At 39.4% G+C, this 22,862-nt stretch overlaps 1 protein-coding gene and 1 long non-coding RNA gene across 5 annotated transcripts in view; both read left to right on the top strand.

Annotated features, from left to right (window-relative positions):
- met (MET proto-oncogene, receptor tyrosine kinase) overlaps positions 1-12,366 on the top strand; it is a 71,182-nt gene extending 58,816 nt beyond the window's left edge. For 3 of the 4 annotated variants that reach the window (XM_042108712.1, XM_042108716.1, XM_042108715.1), the window contains 5 exons: positions 7,605-7,786; positions 7,964-8,073; positions 8,665-8,830; positions 9,291-9,427; positions 9,785-12,366. In XM_042108712.1, the coding sequence (XP_041964646.1) occupies positions 7,605-7,786; positions 7,964-8,073; positions 8,665-8,830; positions 9,291-9,427; positions 9,785-9,995 (806 nt within the window). In that variant the 3' untranslated portion in view covers positions 9,996-12,366. The remainder of the gene's footprint in view (positions 1-7,604; positions 7,787-7,963; positions 8,074-8,664; positions 8,831-9,290; positions 9,428-9,784) is intronic. The other variant, XM_042108714.1, reaches the window with a different exon arrangement.
- An 8,885-nt stretch (positions 12,367-21,251) lies between these two features.
- LOC121723333 lies at positions 21,252-22,682 on the top strand. Its single transcript, XR_006034912.1, has 3 exons — positions 21,252-21,790; positions 21,893-21,989; positions 22,191-22,682. It is a non-coding gene; the product is annotated as an uncharacterized LOC121723333 (long non-coding RNA).
- The last annotated feature ends 180 nt before the right edge of the window (positions 22,683-22,862 follow it).

Consider the following 22,862-nt stretch of genomic DNA (forward strand, 5'->3'; position numbering starts at 1 on the left):
TTTGGTTTGTTTTGACAAGCAACATGTCAGGTCGAGTGCCGTGGCTGAGTTGAGAGGTGGGGCTATGTCGTCATAAAGTTGCCGGCTTCGCACCTACAGGCATCTACACGGCGAAAGTTAGCCGGCGGTTTCAGTCTCCTAAACTGCCGGCGTCGTGTACATGCAAGGCGTAACCGTTAACAAAACCTCACCGGTTTCACAAAAACCGGCGTCGTGTGCACGGCCCCTTAATCTACTAAACCCCTCTTCTACTGCACTTTTTACCCCCCCCATAAATGCACAAATAGGCTGACACCAGACATAATTTCACTGCATTTCTTACTTCCAGTAACTATATGCATGTGACAATAACCTTCCTTGTATCCTTGTATCCTTGTATGTCACAATACATCGTAAGCTACTTTTTTTTAATAAATCGTGCAACATATTCTACCTTGTCTGTGCACCTCGTTATTTGAAAAGCCAGTGCTGGATAAACAAATAGCATGCGTGCGACAAAGGGAAAGTTCTTTGGTGTTGCTATAAAAGTGTAACACTGTGATTACAGTGTTAGAGTACAAGGGTTAGGGTTAAAGTTAGGGTTAGGTGCCTTGAAGTCGCCGGTGGGGGCTTAAAACACCATCGAGCCACCTAATTTGTCAGGTCTGGACTGTAGACAGGACAGACATTTTAGCACCTGGACTCTTCCTCTACGGAGAAATACTGTTTAAATATGTGCAGAATCATTTTGGCATTGTTTTCCTGAAATATTCAAGGTCTTCTCCGGAAAAGACATTGCCTGGATGGCAGTATATGTTGCTCAAAACCTGTATATATCATTCAGAATTGATTGTGCTTTGTCAGATGTGCATGATGCCCATGCTGTAGGCACTAATGCACCTCCACACCATCATAGATGTTGGGTTTCGAACTGAGCACTAAAACAAGTTGGATAGGTTGGATACTTGGACAGGCCCTCTCCCCTTTAGCCCAGATGAGTCCATGATTTCCAAAAAGAATGGAAAATTTTGATTGGTCTAACCACAGGGCCTTTTTCCACGTTACCTCAGTCTATTTTAAACAATCTCAGGCCCAGATAAGACGGTGGTATTTTCTGTGTCAGGTCTCAATACAATTTTGGCTGTTGCATGGTTTAAAGTTTTTGAATCACACAGACAGTTACATCAGGTTGTTAGCATCTGGTCAAACAATAGCAATTTTACACTCAAACATATGTTTCAATAGCCTAATAGAATAAAAACTGAATGATATTCCTTGCAAGTATTTAGCACGGTATATTCAACTGTGTTATTCCCATATTTAGCTTCCATTACATTTTTATTTAATCATTAACTTGATTTTTTGCCTTTGCCTTTCACTACCATTGGTTTCTATGACTAATTTTACCATCTTCCCTAGCAGGGTAAGGTTAATGAAATAATTACATTCAGGGTTCCCACGGGTCATGGAATTTTGAAAAGTCTATTCCAGACATGGAAAGTCAGGGAATTGTATCATTTTTGGGTCAAAGTCATAGAATATCAGGGAATTTTGTTGTAGCAGTTTAACATTTACTTGCCAAAATATATTAATACAATTATGCTGTATGTCCATGTAGAATTTGTGTATATCGTATAGCTTTACTGCTTGCTTGAGTTGTAGTTAGCCCAACTTTGTTTATTTAATGCTCATTTATTCATCTCCTGCTCTAGAAACATAAAAGATTCTTGAACGCTACACAGCTGCTCTGAAATTTTTGGTCATTCATTATAAAGTTGGTCATGGAAATTCAGTTTTTTTGTCAGGGAAAAGTCATGGAATTTTACATTTGACTTAAGAGTGGGAACCCTGTACATTGAAAAAGTGAAAAAGTACATTTTTACCCCCTAATTTTGTTCAAAAAGTGACAATTCACAACATATATATTTATTACATAATGTAAACTATTTCAAGTCTTATTGGGGGCCAAGCAGCGAAGCTGCGAGGACCTCATTGTGTTTCTACGTTTTCCTATTATTATTATATGCAATGGGAGTCTATGGCAGCCCATAGAACCGTATGGTAAAAAGTTGGGAAATTTGGCACACTGATTGGGGACGGTCCCATGATTCATGTCACCAAGTTTCATGTCGGCAACTCGAACCCTCTAGCGCCACCAACAGGCCAAAGTTGGACGTGCGTTCATGCACGTAACTTTTGACCTGTTGGTCCGATTTTCAAAAGTCAGGTATTGTTGGAATCCTTGGACCAAGCCGAGTTCAACGCACCCTATGACGTCATTTTCCGCCATGATAGATTTTCCGCCATTTTGGATTTCATCAAAAACACTTAAAATGTATCAGGGGTCACATACTTTCTCTGATTCCCACCAAATTTGACACAGATCATCTTCAGAGCAAGGCTCACAAAAGTTATCACTTTTTGTCTTTTTTTTTGTCTTTATCACTTTTTGGAAGTATTACCGTTCGCCTGTAAAAGCCAATCAAAATTTGCGGCGAAGCCGCCAAACAGGAAGTGAGCTCATATCTCAGCAACCCTTGCATGTATCAAAACCAAACTTGGTACATGGACTCATGACCCCATCAGGTGAATGCCGAAGAAATTTTGTGACCTTTGACCTTTGTGACCTTTGGTCACTGCAATTAGCAAAAATGCATTTTGCCTTGTAACTTTTGACGTGCTAGACGTGAAACTTGCTTTGACAGCTTATGGCCATACGTCTGATTGCAGCATTGAGCTAACAGCATTTTGTTGCCATGGTTACTCCGGCCTATCTGCTTGGCCCCCTCATTGCTGCTTGCAGCTATATTTTGTTTTAATTTTGATGATTACGGCTTACAGCTTATGAGAAACCAAAATCAGCTATCTCAAATTAGAATAAAAAGTCCATAGAACAGAAATGTTAACATAAGAAAATCTCTAATCATCTTAATTAACTCAAAACACATGTAAAGATTTCCTGAGCCTTAAATCTCCCAGTCTGGTTTAATACACACAACCACAATCATGGGGAGGACTGCAGACTTGACAGTTGTCCAGAAGACAGTCATTGACACTCTCCACAAGGAGGGTAAGACACAGAAGATAATTGCGTGAAATGTTCACTGGAAGGAAAAAGTGTGGTAGGTGCACAAGCAAAAGGGATGACTGCAGCCTTGAGAGGATTGTGAAGTGAAGACGATTTAACAACTTGGGGGAGCTTCACAAGGAGTGGACAGAGCAGAGTGGGTCAGTGCATCAAGAGCCACTACGCAGACGTGTCCAAGAAATGGGCTACAAGTGTTGCATTCCCAATGTCAAGCCACTCCTGAACCAGAGACAGCGTAAGAAGCGTCTTACCTGAGCTAAGGATAGAAAGATTTGGACCATTGTTCAGCAAATTTTGCATTTGATTTGGAAATCAAGGTCCCAGAGTCTGGAGGAAGAATGGAGAGGCACAACAGCTTTCAAGTTGTTTGAAGTTCAGTGTGAAGTTTCCACAGTCAGTGATGATTTAGGGTGCAATGTCATCTGCTGGTGTTGGTCCCCTGTCTTTTATGAAGTCCAGAGTCAATGCAGCCGTCTACCTGGCGATTTTAGACCACTTAATGCTTCCGTCTGCTGACAAGCTTTATGGAGATGGTGATTTACTATTCCAGCAGGACTTGGCACTTGCTCACAGTGTCAAAAGTACCACAAAGTGGTTTGCTGACTGTGGTATTGCTGTGCTTGGCCAGCCAATTCGTCTGACTTGAACCCCATAGAAAACCTATTGGAGGGCTCAACGTTAACTTTTAAAAGTGATTGCCAGCTTGGCAACCAGGTTTGCCAAAGCCAACCAAATCAGGTTGCCACTTGTAACAATTTGGTAGCCAAGGGCAACCAGGCAACTATTAATGTTGAGCCCTGGGGAATTGTCAAAAAGAAAACACACCAGACCCAACAACACAGACGAGCTGAAGGCCATTAATCAAAGCAACCTGGGCTTCAATAACTCCTCAGTAGTGCCACAGGCTGATTGTCTCCATGCCACGCTGCTTTGATGCACAAGGAGCCCCAACCAAGTATTGAGCGCAAACATTGACTTATCTTAAAGAGAAACTATGCAGTATTGACAATTTTTTGCTGTTTTCTCGGTCATGTTATTTTCTATATTTCTGATATGTTGCTGATTGGATCATAAACGGCCACAGCAATGAAGAAAAGTGAAAGTGATTGATAATGACTGACTGACTATTATTGTGTTACATGCTCCAAATGTAAAGCACTTTGAGCTGCATTCTGTGTATGAAAGGTGCTATACAAATAAAGCTTATTATTATTTAAATGCAGTAAAGCAATTTCTTACACTCGTTATACTCCCTGACACTGAGGCCGCCAGCCCGGCCCAAAGTTGCAAGGGTGGTTTTCCCGCTGACAGGCGCTAGGGGGAAGCGAGATGGCCACCATTCAACCCGAAAAAAGTTATATAACCATTCCAATGACTCCGAAGCTGTTAAAGGAATTATCCGGAGTAAAATGCACTTTAGATCAATTTACGGATGATTGGGAGTACATACGTTGAGTTGACATCAAAATCATGTCATTCAGATGTGTTTTGAGAAAGTTCGATTTTACCGTTTTTAGTCAAAACTCGTTAGCCTATAACGTTAGGTATAAAAATAGCGTTTTGTACAATTTAAAAGAGGGAGAAATAATCTACAAGCCGAATTGTCACTTTAAACAAAAAACGTAAATCCTTAAGAACTAAGAGCAACGGCAATATATTTCACTCATAGAACATTTATTTTAAAACATAGACAAGTGCAACAACGAACAAAGTTTTTCTTTGCTCTGCGTGTGTTCCCGTACCACACTCTCATGTTTCTGCGAAATGTCTTCATAGATTCCAAAATTAATCTTTACTCACTGAAACAGTGTCACCACGTGGTTGTTCTTGCTCTACATTGCTAGGGCTCAAATTATGGCCGGGGTCTTTTATTTACTTAGGCTGCAAAGCACAGGCCTTTATTTGGAGCAGGCTTGTATTCGAAACCTTTATTTCTTACGTGCGTTTTATTGTGAGACATGCATTTTGTTTGGAGCGGCATACCGGTAGACTATCAAAAGCAGAAGATTTTCGGTTTGGTTTGGGATTTAATTTACTTTTGGACTGTTTGATTATATTGCTAAATGTTTGGACTGATGTGCACTGAAATCTGGGGGTTATTTGATGGTTCACTAGTGTGGGGATTTCCACCCGCTGTTTATTGCAAGTAGGGCTGGGACAACGCGTTGACGTAATCGATGACGTCGACGCAAAAAATACGTCGATGCAAAATATGCGCGTCAATTCGTCAAGCATAACGTGTGCCGCTAAATATTTTTCATTTTACACCTTCAGTGTTTCCCATACGTTGACTAATCTGTGGCTGGGCGCCACAAAATCAAAACCGACCACCACACATTGATTGATGTTCTATGTTGTACTATTTAAATTAAAGATAACATAAAATCCTTTCATTGAGCTGCACTTTTTACGCACGCGGCCTTTCCTTGCCCCGCCTGCTCTCTCTCGTAACGAGCCCGCTGCCCCTCCTCTGCATGTGCATTTAACAAAATATTCACGATTGTTGAAGGATTGTTGTTGCCACATAGAAGCATTGCATAGAACACGGCGTGCTAAATTGCTATTAAAGCAACACCAAAGAGTTTTTTGTACCTTTAAATAATGTTTCCAAAATCGTTTCAGTGGTTCATCAACTTGTAACAGGGTGAACGCCACTTCTGCATTCGCTTTGCAGCCCTCTATCGGCTATAACCGCACTATGTAAGTTTGCCAGATCGGGTAGCGGATCTGTAGTTCGATGGAATGAGACATAAGAAACTACAAATTTGACGTTTGATGTCGCAATACATCGTACTTCAAGCAGTATCTCAAAGCTAACGTTAGAATACTGTTTGGATGTCAAGTTTAGCATGCTTACTTACAGCTGCTTGTCAATTTCATTACTCATGCAGGGCTCATCTTATTGACTCTGACACTGAATGTTTGCAAAATCCCGATGTAAATGGAAAAGTGTTTTCCAAGACTCAAAAGTGCTTGTCCCAAGGAGATGTACGAACCGTTATTTGAACTAACTATGTTATGAATGGCATCCACACATCAGCAGACTTTTAACTGTGTTAATGTTACAATTGCAAGGATTCCCTCACGAACGTCTTAAAGTGACAAGCACTCAATTAGACCTAATACACTACTGACCTTTATTGAATGCTACCTCTGATTAAGAATGCATTACTTTGCACTTGTATAGTCTTTTATTTTGGAATTTTAAGAGCAATAAAAATATATTGCAATGTTAAGGAATTCATGTTTTTTCATTCAGATATGTAAAACAACATGTATAAGTTGCTATTAGTCAATTAATGGGGAGATCATTGATAATCGAATCGGACTGAAAAAATTAATCGTTAGATTAATCGATGCATCGAAAAAATAATCGCTAGATTAATCGTTTAAAAAATAATCGTTTATCCCAGCCCTAATTGCAAGACAAGGCAATAAAGCCCTACTGGTAGGCAATCAGCTTGTATTTGTGGACCGTCCTTTGTTTGTCCGAATCGACCACGGCCCCGCTATTATCTGAGGCCCGACTAAATAGAATCCCGGCCGTAATTTAAGGGTTTATGGTCGTTGTTTTGTAAGAACAGTACACTTGTAGACTTATCAGTTTACTTTCTAAAATTTTTAGCGAACTCCATCCCCATCAACAAGCTTACAATGGCCAATTTTTTACATTTAACAGCCTTGGTTTTATTAGGAAGAAATTATTTCTGGGTGGATTTGGGCATGCCTCAGACTCGTGGTGTGAGCGGTATCGGAGCGAAATTGGAGCGGAACAGAGCAGCTGCTCCGGCCTTTCTATTAAAAAGCGCTCCGTGCGTCAACAAAACTCCACCCGCTCCTCGCTCGCGCTCTGCTCCGCTCACTAGCTCTGATCATGAATATATGTAGTGAAGAGTATATGTAGTGGAGTCACTAAATTAGGGGGTGAAAATGAACTTTTTCACGATATTATAATTTTTAAGCCACTCTCCAAGGAGTTTGGAATAAGGTGGTGGGGTGTGGTCAAGATTTGGCTGTGCTAATGGCAGGGCAATTGCAACCAAGTAAAGATTGAAATTGAATTAAATTGATATCCCATGGCGAGACACTAAATCAAATGCCTGAGAACTTTAGGGTACTTGCATACCCTGGTTCTTTGACGGCATAGATGAAATGTCTGTGCTAAGTGATGCTATGCTAAGTGAAGAAGAGATGTGCTTGTTTTTGAATAACCATGACGAAATTGTGTAACCATCCTATGTAGAGGGCCGGCCAAATTGCGCTGGCATATTAGTATAAAGGCTTCTTAGGTTTACGCCGAGGTGTATTAGCCACACCTGTGTACTAACCCCAGTGGCCAACAGCCCAATTAATTAGAATCAAATCAGTGCTTTAATCAGAAAGAAGAGGAAGTAAGAAAAGATTTGTATTCCAATGTATAGTCCTTTCCTTTGTATTAACCTCATAGCGGAAAAAATTTAGCAAAATCAATGTAAACATTGGTTACAAGGCGGGAAATTACAGTACACAAATAACCTCAAGTTTTTGTTTGTTTAAGGTATTACAGATATTGAAGAAGTGACACAGTTTCTGAAGGAGGGAATCATCATGAAAGATTTCAGCCATCCCAATGTATTATCTCTTTTGGGCATTTGTTTGCCAAGTGAGGGCTCCCCTTTGGTGGTCCTGCCTTACATGAAGCATGGGGATCTCCGTAACTTCATCAGGGATGAGACTCATGTAAGTTAGGCATTCTGATGTTGTAATGTGTGTGTGTATATATATATATATATATATATATATATATATATATATACACATATTATATATGCTCTATATTTTAATAGGTCTTAATTATAATTTATAATTGATCAGAGAATGCTCAAACATGTTTTAACATGTTTTAATATTTTACAGAACCCCACTGTAAAAGACCTTATGGGATTTGGGTTGCAAGTTGCGAAAGGGATGGAATACCTTGCTAGCAAGAAGTTTGTTCACCGAGACCTAGCAGCAAGAAACTGCATGTATGTTTACAAAATTTCCATGCAAGTATGACTGTTAAAGAAACACAATGTAGTTCTTTTTACTTTGTAATAACAATGAAGTGATAAGCTAGTAAAAAAAAACCAGGCAAGAACAAGCCAATTCTGGATCAGGCTTGTCAATCAGTTACACAAACATATTTTAGCCATATTATACAAAATATGAGAAAATACTTTTGGCCAAATATTACTGACGTTAAATCTAAAGGGGCTATACGTTTTGTAGTTCAAAACATTCAAAAATAATACAGAAATAGAAACTTCTATGCTCTGTGTTACCCACATTTCCACCAAAGTTAGCATGCTTAACAGCTAGCTTTAGACTCTGTTCAAGCCATACTCTGTTGTAGTAGCCTACCACTTTTTAGCACAATGCAAGCCACTGGACGAGCATCATCACAAATATAAGGGTGTGTTTGAGACTAACTCAAAATACAGAATTCTACATATAACCCCTTTAAGGTATATGCTAGTTTATGTTTAATTTCGTTTGGGTTCATAAATTGCATACACTTTTCTATTTTGTAGTACATCATTTTCCAGTTTCAATACCACTGTTTCCCCCCTTGCTAGGTTGGATGAGAGTTATACTGTGAAAGTTGCAGACTTTGGCTTAGCCCGAGATGTGTACGACAAAGAGTATTACAGCGTGCACAATAAGAGTGGAGTCAAGCTGCCTGTAAAGTGGATGGCCCTGGAGAGCTTACAGACACACAAATTCACCTCAAAGTCAGATGTTGTAAGTAACACTCTGTCTGGTTATTCTTTTGTATGTTTTCTTTATGCCTATGTAAATGTTTTAGAGAAAAATATTGCTGTTTTGCCATTAACAAAATCAAGCCATTACAGGTATTCATGTAAAATGGATTATCCTTGATCATTCTTGATTAGATTTCACATATAAGTAGCCATTACAATTGCTGGGTGTTTTGTGTCCCAGTCCTCAAGAACCACATTTATCTGAACCCAGTTTGATGACACTGGTGGTGACTGATGGCATGTAGATGGCATGCAAGACTTTTTATAATGTCATATAACATATTTGACAGAGATAATTCTAGAGCAATAATTAAAACGTTAGAAAGTGTTCAAAAATGTTGGCTGTATATATATGCTAAGATTTCCCCTGAAACTTATTTGTCCACTCATACAAAGCACACAATCATTTGTGATTATTCCTTTATACCTTTATTATGCAGTGGTCATTTGGGGTGTTGCTCTGGGAGCTCATGACCCGAGGAGCTCCACCATACTCTGATGTCAATTCCTTTGACATCACCGTTTTCCTTTTGCAAGGACGACGACTACTTCAACCAGAGTTCTGCCCTGATGGACTGTGAGTATTTGACATGAATTCATTCATGGGGTTTAACCATTAATTTATAGATGTAAAATATATACTCCACCTAATTCCACTGTGGACCAGATTTACTAAGAGAGGGTCTTCCTGTTGGTGGTGTTTCAGTAACTTAATTCAATACACTACTTGCAATAGGAGTTTTCATCAACAATTTTACTCCAATGTGATGATAGACATGCTTTTGTTTTAATTATTAGGTTATGACCCTTTATTCAATTTCAACTATCACTTTTTGGCAGCAAAATGGGTCTGCACTATTACCAAAGTTCTGAAGACCTGACCCTATAATGAAATATGTAATTCAGTGTGTGTTTATACTTTATCATTACACAGATATAATGTGATGATTGAATGCTGGCACCCTAAACCAGAGAGGCGGCCAACCTTTTCTGAATTGGTCCACCGGATATCCAATATCTTCTCCAGCTTCAGTGGAGAGCACTATGTCCTTCTCAACACAACCTACGTCAATATTGAAAAGATGACACCATATCCCTCCTTAATCTCCTCTCAAGGCAATTTGGACCGGGACTGCTGCACTTGAGAGGAGATTAAGACAGTGGACGTTGTGGGTTAGGGGGCTTGTATGGACTCAAGAGAAACATGCCTTTTCAAACCTGCTGTTTGTCTTTACACACACTGGACCCCATTTTTAGATGAATGCTTTATCTCGCTCTCAAAGAACAATCATGGACATGAAGGCTACTGGAGCAAAGGAACATTTTGGAACATCTGCACTCTTACCTGGCTAGTGTTTTGGCGACATTGATGAGGACATGCAGTGCCAAAGGGTTCAGCAGAGTGTGGTGGCCTGCAACAGTAACAAGGCTTGTGATGCGGATTTCAGAAATATGCCCCCTCACATGACGATGATATTTTTGTTGTAGAGGTCCATACTGACTCCCCTATTGAGACTGTCCTCCCTTCAGACAGGAAGAATCTGGTGTCTGTAGCAAAGTAAATCAAGATTCTAAAGCAGTCATACTCTGGATGGTCAGCTTCAAGCATACTCTGCTAGATGTAGTTGATATCAAGTATACTCAACTTATTTTGACTATTTAGTCATAGACTAAGTTGTCGGGAAATGTATTCTACTGTTAGTATTTTATACTATAATAATTCAATAAATATGTAGGTAAGGTGAATGTGCTTAACAATATTTCCCCCATTGTTAAATATGGTGCGCATGTCTCATTACATATTACTATGCGTTCACATTCATTTTATATAATTTCAGCAAGTTTAAGGCAACTCAAGTCTAATAACAACATAGGGTCTATTTTTGGATGACAACTAGTGTAAATTTTAGTTTAGGACCAAAACAACGTCACATGTTGCAGTTTTGAGTAAGAGCAGAACATGCAACTTTGCAAGTCTATTACTGAACTTTCCTCTTTTTGGGTCCATTGACTGTAGCTACAGTATAGTGTCACATTTGGTAATCGACTTATACAGACTTTCTCCATACAAGATGGTGGCGACTGGAAGAAGGGTAAGGTTAATGTACTGACTACACATATTTTATACCCTTTTTTACAATTACAAAGGTAAAAATACTTTGGTCCCAAAGGAAGATTGTTATCATCCACAGATAGACCTTAGGTTGTTGCAAGTCCAGATTTTCCCCACAAGGTCAGAATTTCGGCTAAAATGTTGCTTGACTTGTGTAGTACACTGGATATATTAAATGTTTAACAGAATGAATCTGACCCTTTTTATGCTTTAGGTAACTGCAAATATTTTGGTTGGAAGAAAGGGTTTGAGATAGGCAGCTACTGACCTAATGTAGCCTTTTAGAATTTGATATCAGGCTGTATGAACATAGCTGTAGCATTGGGTTATGAAAATATATCGGTTTCTCATCATGAAACAGCATATTGTGTTTTAAGCCTATCTTAATAAGGACGTTGTAGTGCTCTGTACATTAGGCTATAATTACAGTTGGAGAGCAAGGCTGCAGTACTTAATAGCCACACAAATCTAGCCAGTACAGCCTGTAGTGCCCTCCTGTTTGGATGGCCAATATTCTGCCAGGAGTTCAGTCAAATGTCAGTTCATTAATAGTGCCAGAATCTTGATAAGTAATCACTGACAGAGGCCTAAACAAAGTATCAAGGTTAATAAAACACATGGGAGATATTGAGAAAAGAAAAAAACCCTCTTGTCATAGGTATGGAAAAATGCATTTGATCTTTAATTATTTTCTGTAACAAATGGGTTTCTGTGTTGAATGTTTGTACTATCAGTACTTGACTTCTGAATGATCAAAAGCATGTTGAAAATCATTTCAAGTGACAGCACTGTAAATGAAGGCTTGCATACTGTATATGAATGTATATTGCTTGTAGTTAAGGGTTTTTGACTACTTTTTGTGACTGATGATGTACATATGCACGGTTTTATTTAGGTACAGCTTTAACAACATTTTAACAAGTGATGCAAGTAATCATTTTTTCTCTTCAAAATTGCTACTGAACATGTAGGCATTATTCACTATCGAGCAAAACAAGCTAATATGTGTCTGTAAAATAACTATGTATTTGTTAAGATCATGTTTGATAAAATCTGCATTGTTTCATTCCTGTGTAATTTGTGCTTGTGTGTGAGACAATCAGATTGATAATTGAGTACTATAGTTCCAGCCAATCCTCAGGCAGGGACATGTGCTTCTGTTAGGGAAAGCTTGCATTGGGTGTGTCTACCAGGTGAGTAGGTGCCTTTGGAATGCTCTGACTGCTGGACACAGTGCTCTCTCCTTCAAGTTAAACAAATCCATAAAACTCCAGCAGTCAACACATTCTCATAAGCTGGTCCAAAGAGATGGGGAATGGAGTTTTTGTGCATTTCTGTTAAAGACTTTTACCTCTACACCTTCTCCTTGATTCATTATTGTAATAAAATCGAGCTAAAGTTTTGCTGTTTATCCTCATTTAACCTTTTTTTCTTATGTTGGCATGAACAAAGACGTAGAAGTGCAGGGGCATGTCAAAATGTTCACTTCAATGACAAGGTCTTGCTACAGTCAATTAGACCAAAAAAGATGAGTACATACTTGTACATACTTACTGCTCACTGATAATGGGTGTCTACCTTGAAAACTCTTGTGAACTGGGGACCTCTGGTGGAAAATTAAGGTAATAAGAGTAGTCAAGGTCAATTCTGTTCACAAAGGAGGACACGATTTACCAGTTACAGATGCAGTCTGCGATTCTGGCATAGGATTGCTGGTATTTGAGTTGAACAACCCTTCCTTCCATGCTCCTGAAACAACATACGGTAGTTGGCTAGAATTGTTTATGGGTTGGTCTGAGACACTATGTCTGTTGCCTTTTACAGCGATTACCGATGTACAAACACTGAAGTCTTCTTTTCAATGCACACATTGACTCACACTGAATTGACAGCAATTCACTGAATTAGTGTATTGGATTGAAAGTGGACTTACTTTTAAGGTAGGCCAGCTACATCATAAAATAATGTAGTAACAATACATCTAGTTGTTACCATGTCATTATGCCCAACATTTAATTGACTGCAATAGAACATATCACATATCAGATCCAGGTATATCTTAAATCTTTAAACTATTCACACATTCTGATAAGGAAACAGGTCATAGTTACACAGGGCGATGTGACACCATGCAGGCATGTTGTAGCTTGTGATGGAGAGGAGCTGCAGTGCCTTGTTGTTGCCCGTCCATGCTAGCTGAACTGATCCATTCTGCAGTTGCACATAGAACTGAACACCTTTTACACAACTGCACAATACGTCTCACACATGCTTTTTCTACAAGGAAAGGCAAGTAGGCCAAGCCTTAGCAGCAGGGAAAACATGCTTCTCTATCACTTTGACTTCAAGTGACAAGAATGCTATCCTCCTGGTGGCCTTATGTCATAGGCCTATCAGCCTGTTATTTCTAGTAAACTTTGTTTTATTTCTCAACAAACGGTCGGTTATTCTACACACGGAAGAGAACAATAATTACAATAATGTCAGACTAGATTAAAGAGCTAACCAAAGTCCTTTTAGGCAAGTCCCTCCAGTCGGCGGCCATATAGCAACGCTTTTTGGGCACTCATCGGGCATTCTATTCAGCAGAAATGCGCGTGCGCAAGGCTTCACGACACCAATCTTGCTCCAGCGGCGAGTTCACAACACATGATTGGGAAGATGTCTTCACAACACACCATATGCTTGGCTCAATGTATTCACATCACACCACATGATTGGCTCAATGTATTCACATGTCAACGTTTTGCCGAGGAAGGGGTGGGATATGTGTAGACAACGGCCATATTGGCGTTACAAACTAGGATTTTTTAAGTGATGTGTCTCCTCATTAGAAAGTCTCTGGCCTAACATCACTCCTTTCAGTTTTGATAAATGACCACACTGTAAAAGTAACCTTTTATTTTGAGTTTGTTGGTGTAACCTGCGTTGTATTGAACCTGAGTGGTTTGGCCCTGCATACGCCAGGACTCGAGCCCGCAAAACAGCAGCATCTCGGATCGGGAGTCGAGTGTGCTGACAATCGAGCTAAAAGCCCAGGCTACCAGCTTTCATGCCAGCAGCACTCTTGAGGCATGGGGGAGTGAGGTTTACCAACGTTCCACACGCACAGCTAAGCTAGCTGGCATCAGTTACATTGGCACAGGTCAAATGATCCCCTACCAGCAGCAGCAATACCAATACCTCATTACCATCCCCATCATGAGCATCAAGCTACTTACAGAACTATGGCCCAGGTAAACATCACATGTATTCTCATTAACAATGTAATATAATTATCTGCAACCTGCTTGTACAATTTGGTAACAATGCTATATTGTGTGTATGTGCACATTGATAATTTTATTTAGGTTCAAATGGGACCCTTGACAACAATATGCCAACACCAAGTGGGGTGATGCAAGGAAAACAACATGGCAGTCTCTTTCTATCCACCATCTAGGGAATGCAACAACTCATTCCAATAAAGATTTGTGAGTATACATGTGTCTGACAATTCAAAGTGAAGTTGCAATAATATTGGTGTCAGAAATAGCTGGAATAAAATGTAAAATGGAGGAACGTGATGAAGACAAAAACAACTCTTTTGGGCCTGCTATACCTACATGCGAGACCATACTGTGGTGGAATGTTTTGATGCACTATAACAGTTAATGTGTTCTAGATTGTGTAAGGCACAGTCAGATAAATAATTGAGTTTAACGTTGAGATTAGAGATGCACCGATAGATCGGCTGGTGACCGGAATCGGCCGATTTTCACGTGATCGGCCATGACCGGCGACCGGCCGGTCAGTCTGAGACATGCCGATTTTATGCCGGTCAAATACACTCGTGCGCCGCAATTGTAACAACACCCAGCTGAGTTTGCAAAGTTTGAAGAAGCTAGCAACCAGGCCAACACTCAGGGCTGGATGTAGGGCTACAAAGAAAGCGCTAATGGGCTAGTGAGTTTTTCTATGCGGCAAACGCTGTGCTTTACCATTGGCCTACTGCATGGAATTTACTAAGCTGTCACTTCATTAGGCTACGTAAACATCGCTCATCACCGCCCGTCACTGCCGCTATTTGCGTGCCCACAGCTGAACCACAAGCCTGCTGAACGGAGATAAACGACTGCGATATTAAAAATAACTAGAAAAGCATTTCCTGAAGGAAATACAGTGCATGAAAATGCAAAAATATGATGTAAAATATCATACAGAGTAAAAACACACTATATTGGTTGCTAGGTAGATGAAGTTTAATATAGTTGGAATGACTGAACAGTCAAATAAGTGGATAGTTTAAATGGTTAAATTATTTAGGTAGATAGTTGACGATAACTGAGTTGGAATGGCTAAGTTGGAATGGCTCTAATGTTTGCTAGCAGTTATGCTAACTATGTTAACAAAGATAATAATGTTAACCAAGTTCCAATGCTAACTAGCATGCTAACAATGTTAAAATGCTAAGTATGTTAACCATGTTACTTAGCTGACTTAGTTAATCATTTTAAGCAGTTTTGCTAAAACTGCTAACTAGCATGCTAACATGCTAGCATGCTAACCATGTGACTTAGCTAACTTAGCTAATCATTTTTAGCAGTTTTGCTAAAAATGCTAACTAGCATGCTAACATGCTAGCATGCTAACCATGTGACTTAGCTAACTTAGCTAATCATTTTAAGCAGTTTTGCTAAAAATGCTAACTAGCATGCTATCATGCTAGCATGCTAACTATGCTAACCATGTGACTTAGCTAACTTAGCTAATCATTTTAAGTCGTTTTGCTAAAAATGCTAACTAGCATGCTAGCATGCTAACTATGCTAACCATGTGACTTAGCTAACTTAGCTAATCATTTTTAGCAGTTTTGCTAAAAATGCTAACTAGCATGCTAGCATACTAGCATGCTAATTATGCTAACCATGTTACTTAGCTAACTAGCTACAGTGGGTAGGAGTCATAGTTGATGACAAGTAACAGTTACAATGGCTGAACAGTTAAAAAGTTCAGTAGTTTAAAGGGTTAAATTGTTTAACAGTGAAATATTGTAGTGAGGACTTTTATTTTGAAACAGTTTTTGGCAGAGGAAGCAGTTGAACAGGATGTGTAGTCTTAATAGGGCCAGTTTGTATGCTTAAAGCCTGAGACTGGCAGTTGGTCCAGGTGGCCCGAACACCTGCCATAGGATTCTAATTGCTGTGATGTCATAAAGGCCCAATGTTAAGTCAATGGGGAAATTTTGAGTAGTTTTTAATTAATAGTTTAAAAAGTATAAAAGTTACAAAGCTGAAAAATACATAGCACCCATGTCCTAAGTAAGACCTACGTAACATAGTTTGAATGAAGTTTCTACGTTAAACGGTTGAAGCTGCATTAAGTGCGTTAGAAGAAGAAGAAGAATAAGAATAAGAAGAAGCCTAGGAAGAACAGTACAGTGCATTTTCATGCACTGTAATCAAAGATGTCAACAAGCAGCGACATACAGTAGCCCTAGTAGTTCTACTCCACTGAAAAAAACTATTTACTGCATGTAGACTGCAGCTATGCCTTAAAATACCCTAGTCTAGCAGATTGAGAAGTGGATGTCGTGACAAATGATAGCCTATTAGAAAGGCAAACAAACTTAAAGTTGCTTTTGACATAGTAGCCTACAATGAAGAAAACTGATACTCTGAATACTGAATCAGTCGTCTCTGAAAGTTTCTATAGCCTAATTGATGCATTTAACCGGAATTTGGATTTAATTTTTTCACCGCAAAACAGACGTGCACTGTTTTCATATGGTGGAGCACCTAATCGCTATTATCACTTCTCCCCTGTGTTTGCGTGATAGCCTAGGCTGCTACCACTTTCCCCTCGCCCTCCCATAAATTCATCAATGCATATGAAAATATGTTACATGGTAGTATGTTCAAATGTATCATGAAAATTGTTCTTAAATCTTTAGTTGGATATTGGATGTGAGAAGCATAAAATGGGTGTTCCATAACATCATGCATCTGAAGTTAGACTTGAAAAAGAATCTGTCTGCTCACCGGTTCCATTTTTTTTTAACAGCCATTTCATCATCGATACATTGATTACACGTCTATATTAACATGTTCTATCAAAGAAAAGATAGAAAATAACTATTTGTGTGTGTGCTGTAAAATGGTTAGAAGAAATGAAATCGGAATCAGGCTAAAATCGGTATCGGCAGGTCAAACTCTATGAAAAATCGGAAATCGGTATCGGCCCAGAAAATTGCAATCGGTGCATCTCTAGTTGAGATAAAAAAAAAAACAGCTATATAATTCAAATGTGCTGCTGTAAGGCCACTGTTAGGAAAAGATGACAAAAATTCTTCACAACACTGTCACAAATCTACCTTATTTTCCTCTTTCCTCATATACCTATTTATTTCACCTTTGGCACCCAGGGTTTCCCACAGAATTTAATTGTATTCGTGGTGTTAGCTGCAGCAAGTGGGGGTTGCACTTTCTGTATGGGGGCACAATGGATGAATAAGGTCTGTTTTTTATTTATCTTGCAGATCGGCGGAAAGTGGTCAAAACCTGCACAGTTCCCCTTTAACAGGTAGGCTACAAGAAATAGAGGCTTGGTCAACTGTATGGCCCATGCTTTGGTTCCAAACCCTTCACTGCACTGTAGCCAATTGACAGCATGATGGGCGAGAATTTTCTGTACAACATACAAATTTATTTGTTCAACTTTATACTGAATATGGAGAATTACGCACTTGTCTATACGGAATGGTAAAATAGAGAGAGTAACGGAACTAGACTTCTATGCAAGGGTTGGCCAGAGGGTGGGCAGGGCTTTCTAAGGGGGTCCATACTTATAAAGGAAATTATTTTGCTACTCTAACTTGGTACCTAAGGAACATGCCTTCTTGGCCATTTTCATAACCCAGATGCATCTCTCTCTCTCTATCGCACGCACACTACTGTGATCACTGTAATCATCAGCAACATGGGTTCCCCTCTTTAAACTAACAATCTCAGTCATCTTGCCTTGACTGCTTGGTTGGAGAATAAAAGGGCTACCTGGCGGCTGGGTAGTGTCCCTCCTCTCCACTTAGACCGCATTGCACTTTTGCGTTTCTTTTGTTTTGCTTTCTATACTACACTGCATTCATACAGACTTGCATGACACTTTTGTTTCTTACCACACTTATCCTGACATTTCCTTTTTTCTTGTGCATCATTATTTACTTTAATAAACATATTTTATAAATCGTTATCCTCTCATGGTCTCTCTCAATATTACCAGCCATATGAGCCTGGTTGGTAATAGAACATGTATCATGACCATAGGCACAATACTTAGGTATAAACAGAACATAGTGCAAAGTTAACAGACTAATTGAAGTAGGGCATTCCACACATCATCTTTTGGAGACTGTGCAGTCAGGTGCTTCTCAGTAGGACAGCAGACTTTAAGATGAAAAGAGAGAGCTGGAGCACTGTGTCTTCTTCAGAGGTTGACTTCAGAGTTGGCTGATCGTGACTATTGGCTTAGAATCTTTTACTGGTAAGACGTCTCATTCATCAAGACCAGGGGCCTCATTTATAAAAGGGTTGCGTAGAAACCATCCTTCATTTGATCTTAGATCATTTCTGAAATGATCGTACGTGTGATTCAGAGAAAACGAACGTACGCACAAAAAAACGTGCGTACGCCACCCTTCCAGATGTGCCCATTATAAATCACAAATGAACGTCAACTTGTGCGCAGCCGGATGGTTTTAGGTCTCCGCCTTGTAAACACCCCCTCATCAATATCATTAGCATATGTTTAAATGAAATCAATGGCCTAAAAGCTGTAGCTTATGTAAAATTAGATATTGAAAACATTGTATAGGCCTAGCCTATGCCATCTGATGTTAACTAGCCTATATGCGTCAGTTCGAATAGCTTAACTAATTATGTTTTTTCCAGCAAAGCTTTCTGGAAAGAGATCGTATGCATCCATGTCCATTGTCCTCTGCTCGCTTTCATTCCTTTTGCTTGCAGTAATGTGAATAATCAACATTTCGTATGTTTAGGCCTACTTTGTAGAAAAAAAATGGGTAGGCCTAGCTTATGAAGGAAAGACCTCTAGGCCTAGATACTCCTGTACGTTATGGTACAGTAGGCTACTGTACGTTTCCAATATGACCCAGGGTAATATGCTGATTTAGCCTACAAAACAGAGGACTAAATTATAAGCGTGATATGTCATGTAGGCTTAACGTTTCTTTTAGGGTAGGCTATGTTTTTGCTGAAAAAGTAGCCTAGTTCGCCGGTCATTTTTCATTCATTCTGCATATCTTTGCTATCATTTTCTTTCAATAATGTCCAATGCCTTAAACATTGTCCTTTATTGTTTGCTTTAGGCTTACCTTTATATTTTATCCTACATTATTCAACTCATGTATTGTCATCTGATCTTGGGCACTGCCAGTCAAAAAAAGCAAACAGGTGCGCGCCCTGCACCTCTTTACGCAACTCCGACGCAACACTAAATATGAAGATGCCCTGCTTTCAGAGGATAACTTCTGTCCCTTGGTTGTGTAGGCTATATATGATATAAAATATCTATAGCCTACATTCTATAGCTTACAGTCAAATATTACCTTTCTGTTACGAAGCTGGGAATAGGCCTATGAGCGCAAATTAGGATGTAGTGGAGGCTAAACGCGAGTAAACGCAGTTTATCCACCTCTGAAATTTCAGAAATAGAGTTTAGGCCTACCCACCTCTTATTAGAGTTTATCTACCTCTCAAAAAAGTTTATTCACTTTTAACATTCAAAACTGTATGATCAAATACTATCCTATATCCCCAATACTGCACAATAACCTCCAACATTATCAAACTGTTCGAATGCCTTTTTGAATGCCTTCCTCTGCTAAACGAGGGCAATTGGACATTTGATGGTCAATATTAGATTGGTGAGAACACTAAATATACTAGATCACCTGTAAGAATGTTTCAATTATTCTATCGTAGGTCTTGGTTTTTTTTAGATATTGTGAAATAAGTAAGCTATACGTCTTTTCACTTTCTTAAGTGGGCTATAGTTCTCATTAGCAGTTTTATGCCAAACCATGAAACATTAAGCTGCGTCCAAAAACGTCTTTAAAAATCTTCTGATATTGATCATGCATATGGCAAAGAAAGACATGAGATCGTTGGTCTTGGCATTTTGAAAATGCATCGCACTTGGACCTCAGATTACTTGCAGTACCAAGGCATTACCACAAGGAAATGGTCGTACGTCAAGTTTGAACCTGACGTGGAGATAAGCACTTTTTCACGTCAAAGACGGTTTTTATAAATCTGAGCGTTGGCATGGATTTGAGCGTACGCACGGTCTAAGATCAAATCTGTGCGTAAGAACGCGTTATAAATGAGGCCCCTAAAGCGTTCTTACGCACAGATTTGATCTTAGACCGTGCGTGCCCCTGGGGCCTCATTTATAAAGCGTTACAGTTATGAATGTTAAAAGTGAATAAACTCTTTTGAGAGGTGGATAAACTCTAATAAGAGGTGGGTGGGCCTAAACTCTATTTCTGACATTTCAGAGGTGATATAAACTGCGTTTACTCGCGTTTAGCCTCCACTACATCCTAATTTGCGCTCATAGGCCTATTCCCTAGCCTGGCCATTCCCAGCTTCATAACAGAAAGGTAATATTTGAATGTAAGCTATACAATGTAGGCTATAGATATTTTATATAATATACAGCCTACACAACCAAGGGACGGAAGTTATCCTCTGAAAGCAGGGCATCTTCATATTTAGTGTTGCGTCGGAGTTGCGTAAAGAGGTGCAGCGCGCACCTGTTTGCTTTTTTTGACTGGCAGTGCCCAAGATCACATGACAGTACGTGAGTTGAATAATGTAGGCTAAAATATAAAGGTATGCCTAAAGCAAACAATAAAGGACAATGTTTAAGCTATTGGACATTATTGAAAGAAAACGATAGCAAAGATATGCAGAATGAATGAATAATGACCGGCGAACTAGGCTACCAGGTTTGGTTGACAGCATAAGATACCATGGTGATATAGCGACACTAAAACAGATCCACTTTAGTATCACAGCATACATAAGCAACATACCTCGCTAACCCACTAATCGAGATTCGTAGTACACCCCACAAGTTCTTGATCGATTTCATATCGTAGGCTAAGCTATCTTCCTGAAACCCGTTTTTATTTTGAAATTCCGGCTTTTATTTTGAAGTTTTACCCTTTGTATCTGCTTTGAACGTTATTTTCGTTAGGTTCATCGTATTTTCGTTAGGCTACTGCTGTAAACTGTTCTAGGTTTAATCCCATCTCTCCACTTCGTGAGGGTTTAGGGCTGTCCCACTGCGAAATTGTGAAGTGCTTGAGGACTTTGTGCCCTTTCCGTAAATCTGCATCTATGTAAGATACTCAAGGGAATGAGCCTACCTACAATTTAGTGTTATGGCGTGAAACCGAAACACGGGATTATCTAAAGGGAGTCTGGAAGCTTGAAAAAACACCAGTAGCCTAAACAACTGCCAATAAAACGGAAACGGAAATGCGTTTTTTGTGTGTTGTTAATTTAATGGTCACAGCTGGGTCCCATTCCTGTTATTAGCGTATTCCAGTAGCCTACCGGCATAGGCTACAGACAGGTTTTGTACGGTTGTTACAATTCAATGCTACATAATAAATGATGCAGACTGAATAGACCTTCCAAACAAACACAGGTAAATGGCTAACAAACAACGAGAACTCCCATCCTGGATGGGAAGGATGCGTAAAGAAGGCGACTGCTTCACCAAAAAAGTTACAACTAAAGCAAAAAAGAAGCTCTCTCCGAGGTAACTATTGTTCATTCCAATATTTCCCAGTAGGTTTGCCTTCATGCAGTAACTTAATTATACCTTTAAGAAAGAAATCCTGAAAATATGTTTGTCTGGTAGGATGACGGTCTATCTTCTGAATGAACGTGAACTCGTGCAAAGCGCTCTCGTCTTCGGGGACGTGGAAGACCGAATATGTAAAGGACTTTCAGAAAAGGTATTCGGCTCGGCTGCCTGTCACTTGCCTTTTTGCATACTCTTGAATGTGAAATCTTTATTGTACTGCCCAGATAAAGATGGCATATCTGTTAAAATAGCAAATGTAGGTTAATTTTATGTGTCGCTGCCACAAAAAACAATTAGCCTTACTTTACCATGTTTTCCTGACTATAACTAATCTTTTCACTAATCTATTTAGGTATTCAAAACGGATCTTCCAGAAGACAGAATACAAGAAGGAATCAACTCTTGTGAGCAGGGTGCCTTTGATTTAATGTGTGCAAGGACATGCATTTCAGAAACATGGTTGGACACAGCAGACCTAGAGACTCTCCCTTATGGTAGTAATGACCAGGGGCACAAATCAGGCAATGAGAACTGTGTAACCAGTATTTTGACAGAGCATCCTGATACTCCATCTGATGATGATGATGCTTTGAAGCTTGTGAGGGAGATTTTTTTCAAATGATGGAGGCCTTTATCTTTCAAGACTAAGTTCATTGGTCACAATTCGGACAGAAGCCTGCATCTTTATAGGTAAAGCACTGGAATGGAATAAGAACTTTCCTGTATAAAATGTGTACATGTATTGAAGGATGGTGATATCACATACTTTAGTTTGCCCACAGCACTCAAGTTGTGGCCAGAATACAAAATGGTCAGTGTGTCTGTACCACCCATACTATTTTAATTGACCTTTATTCTACATTTGTTGTGAAACTCTTTTCAGGCTAAACAAAAGGCATTGTGATGTCTCATTATGCACATGGTCACTAGAATCCAGACTGTGCAGGGCTTGTATGTCCTAGGAAATGATAGTGGCATGATAACATCCCTCTGTAGGACAGCATCATATTAATATAGTTGTCCT

The sequence above is a fragment of the Alosa sapidissima genome, chromosome 11 (assembly GCF_018492685.1).
Source record: "Alosa sapidissima isolate fAloSap1 chromosome 11, fAloSap1.pri, whole genome shotgun sequence".
In the NCBI taxonomy this organism is placed as follows: Eukaryota; Metazoa; Chordata; class Actinopteri; order Clupeiformes; family Clupeidae; genus Alosa; species Alosa sapidissima.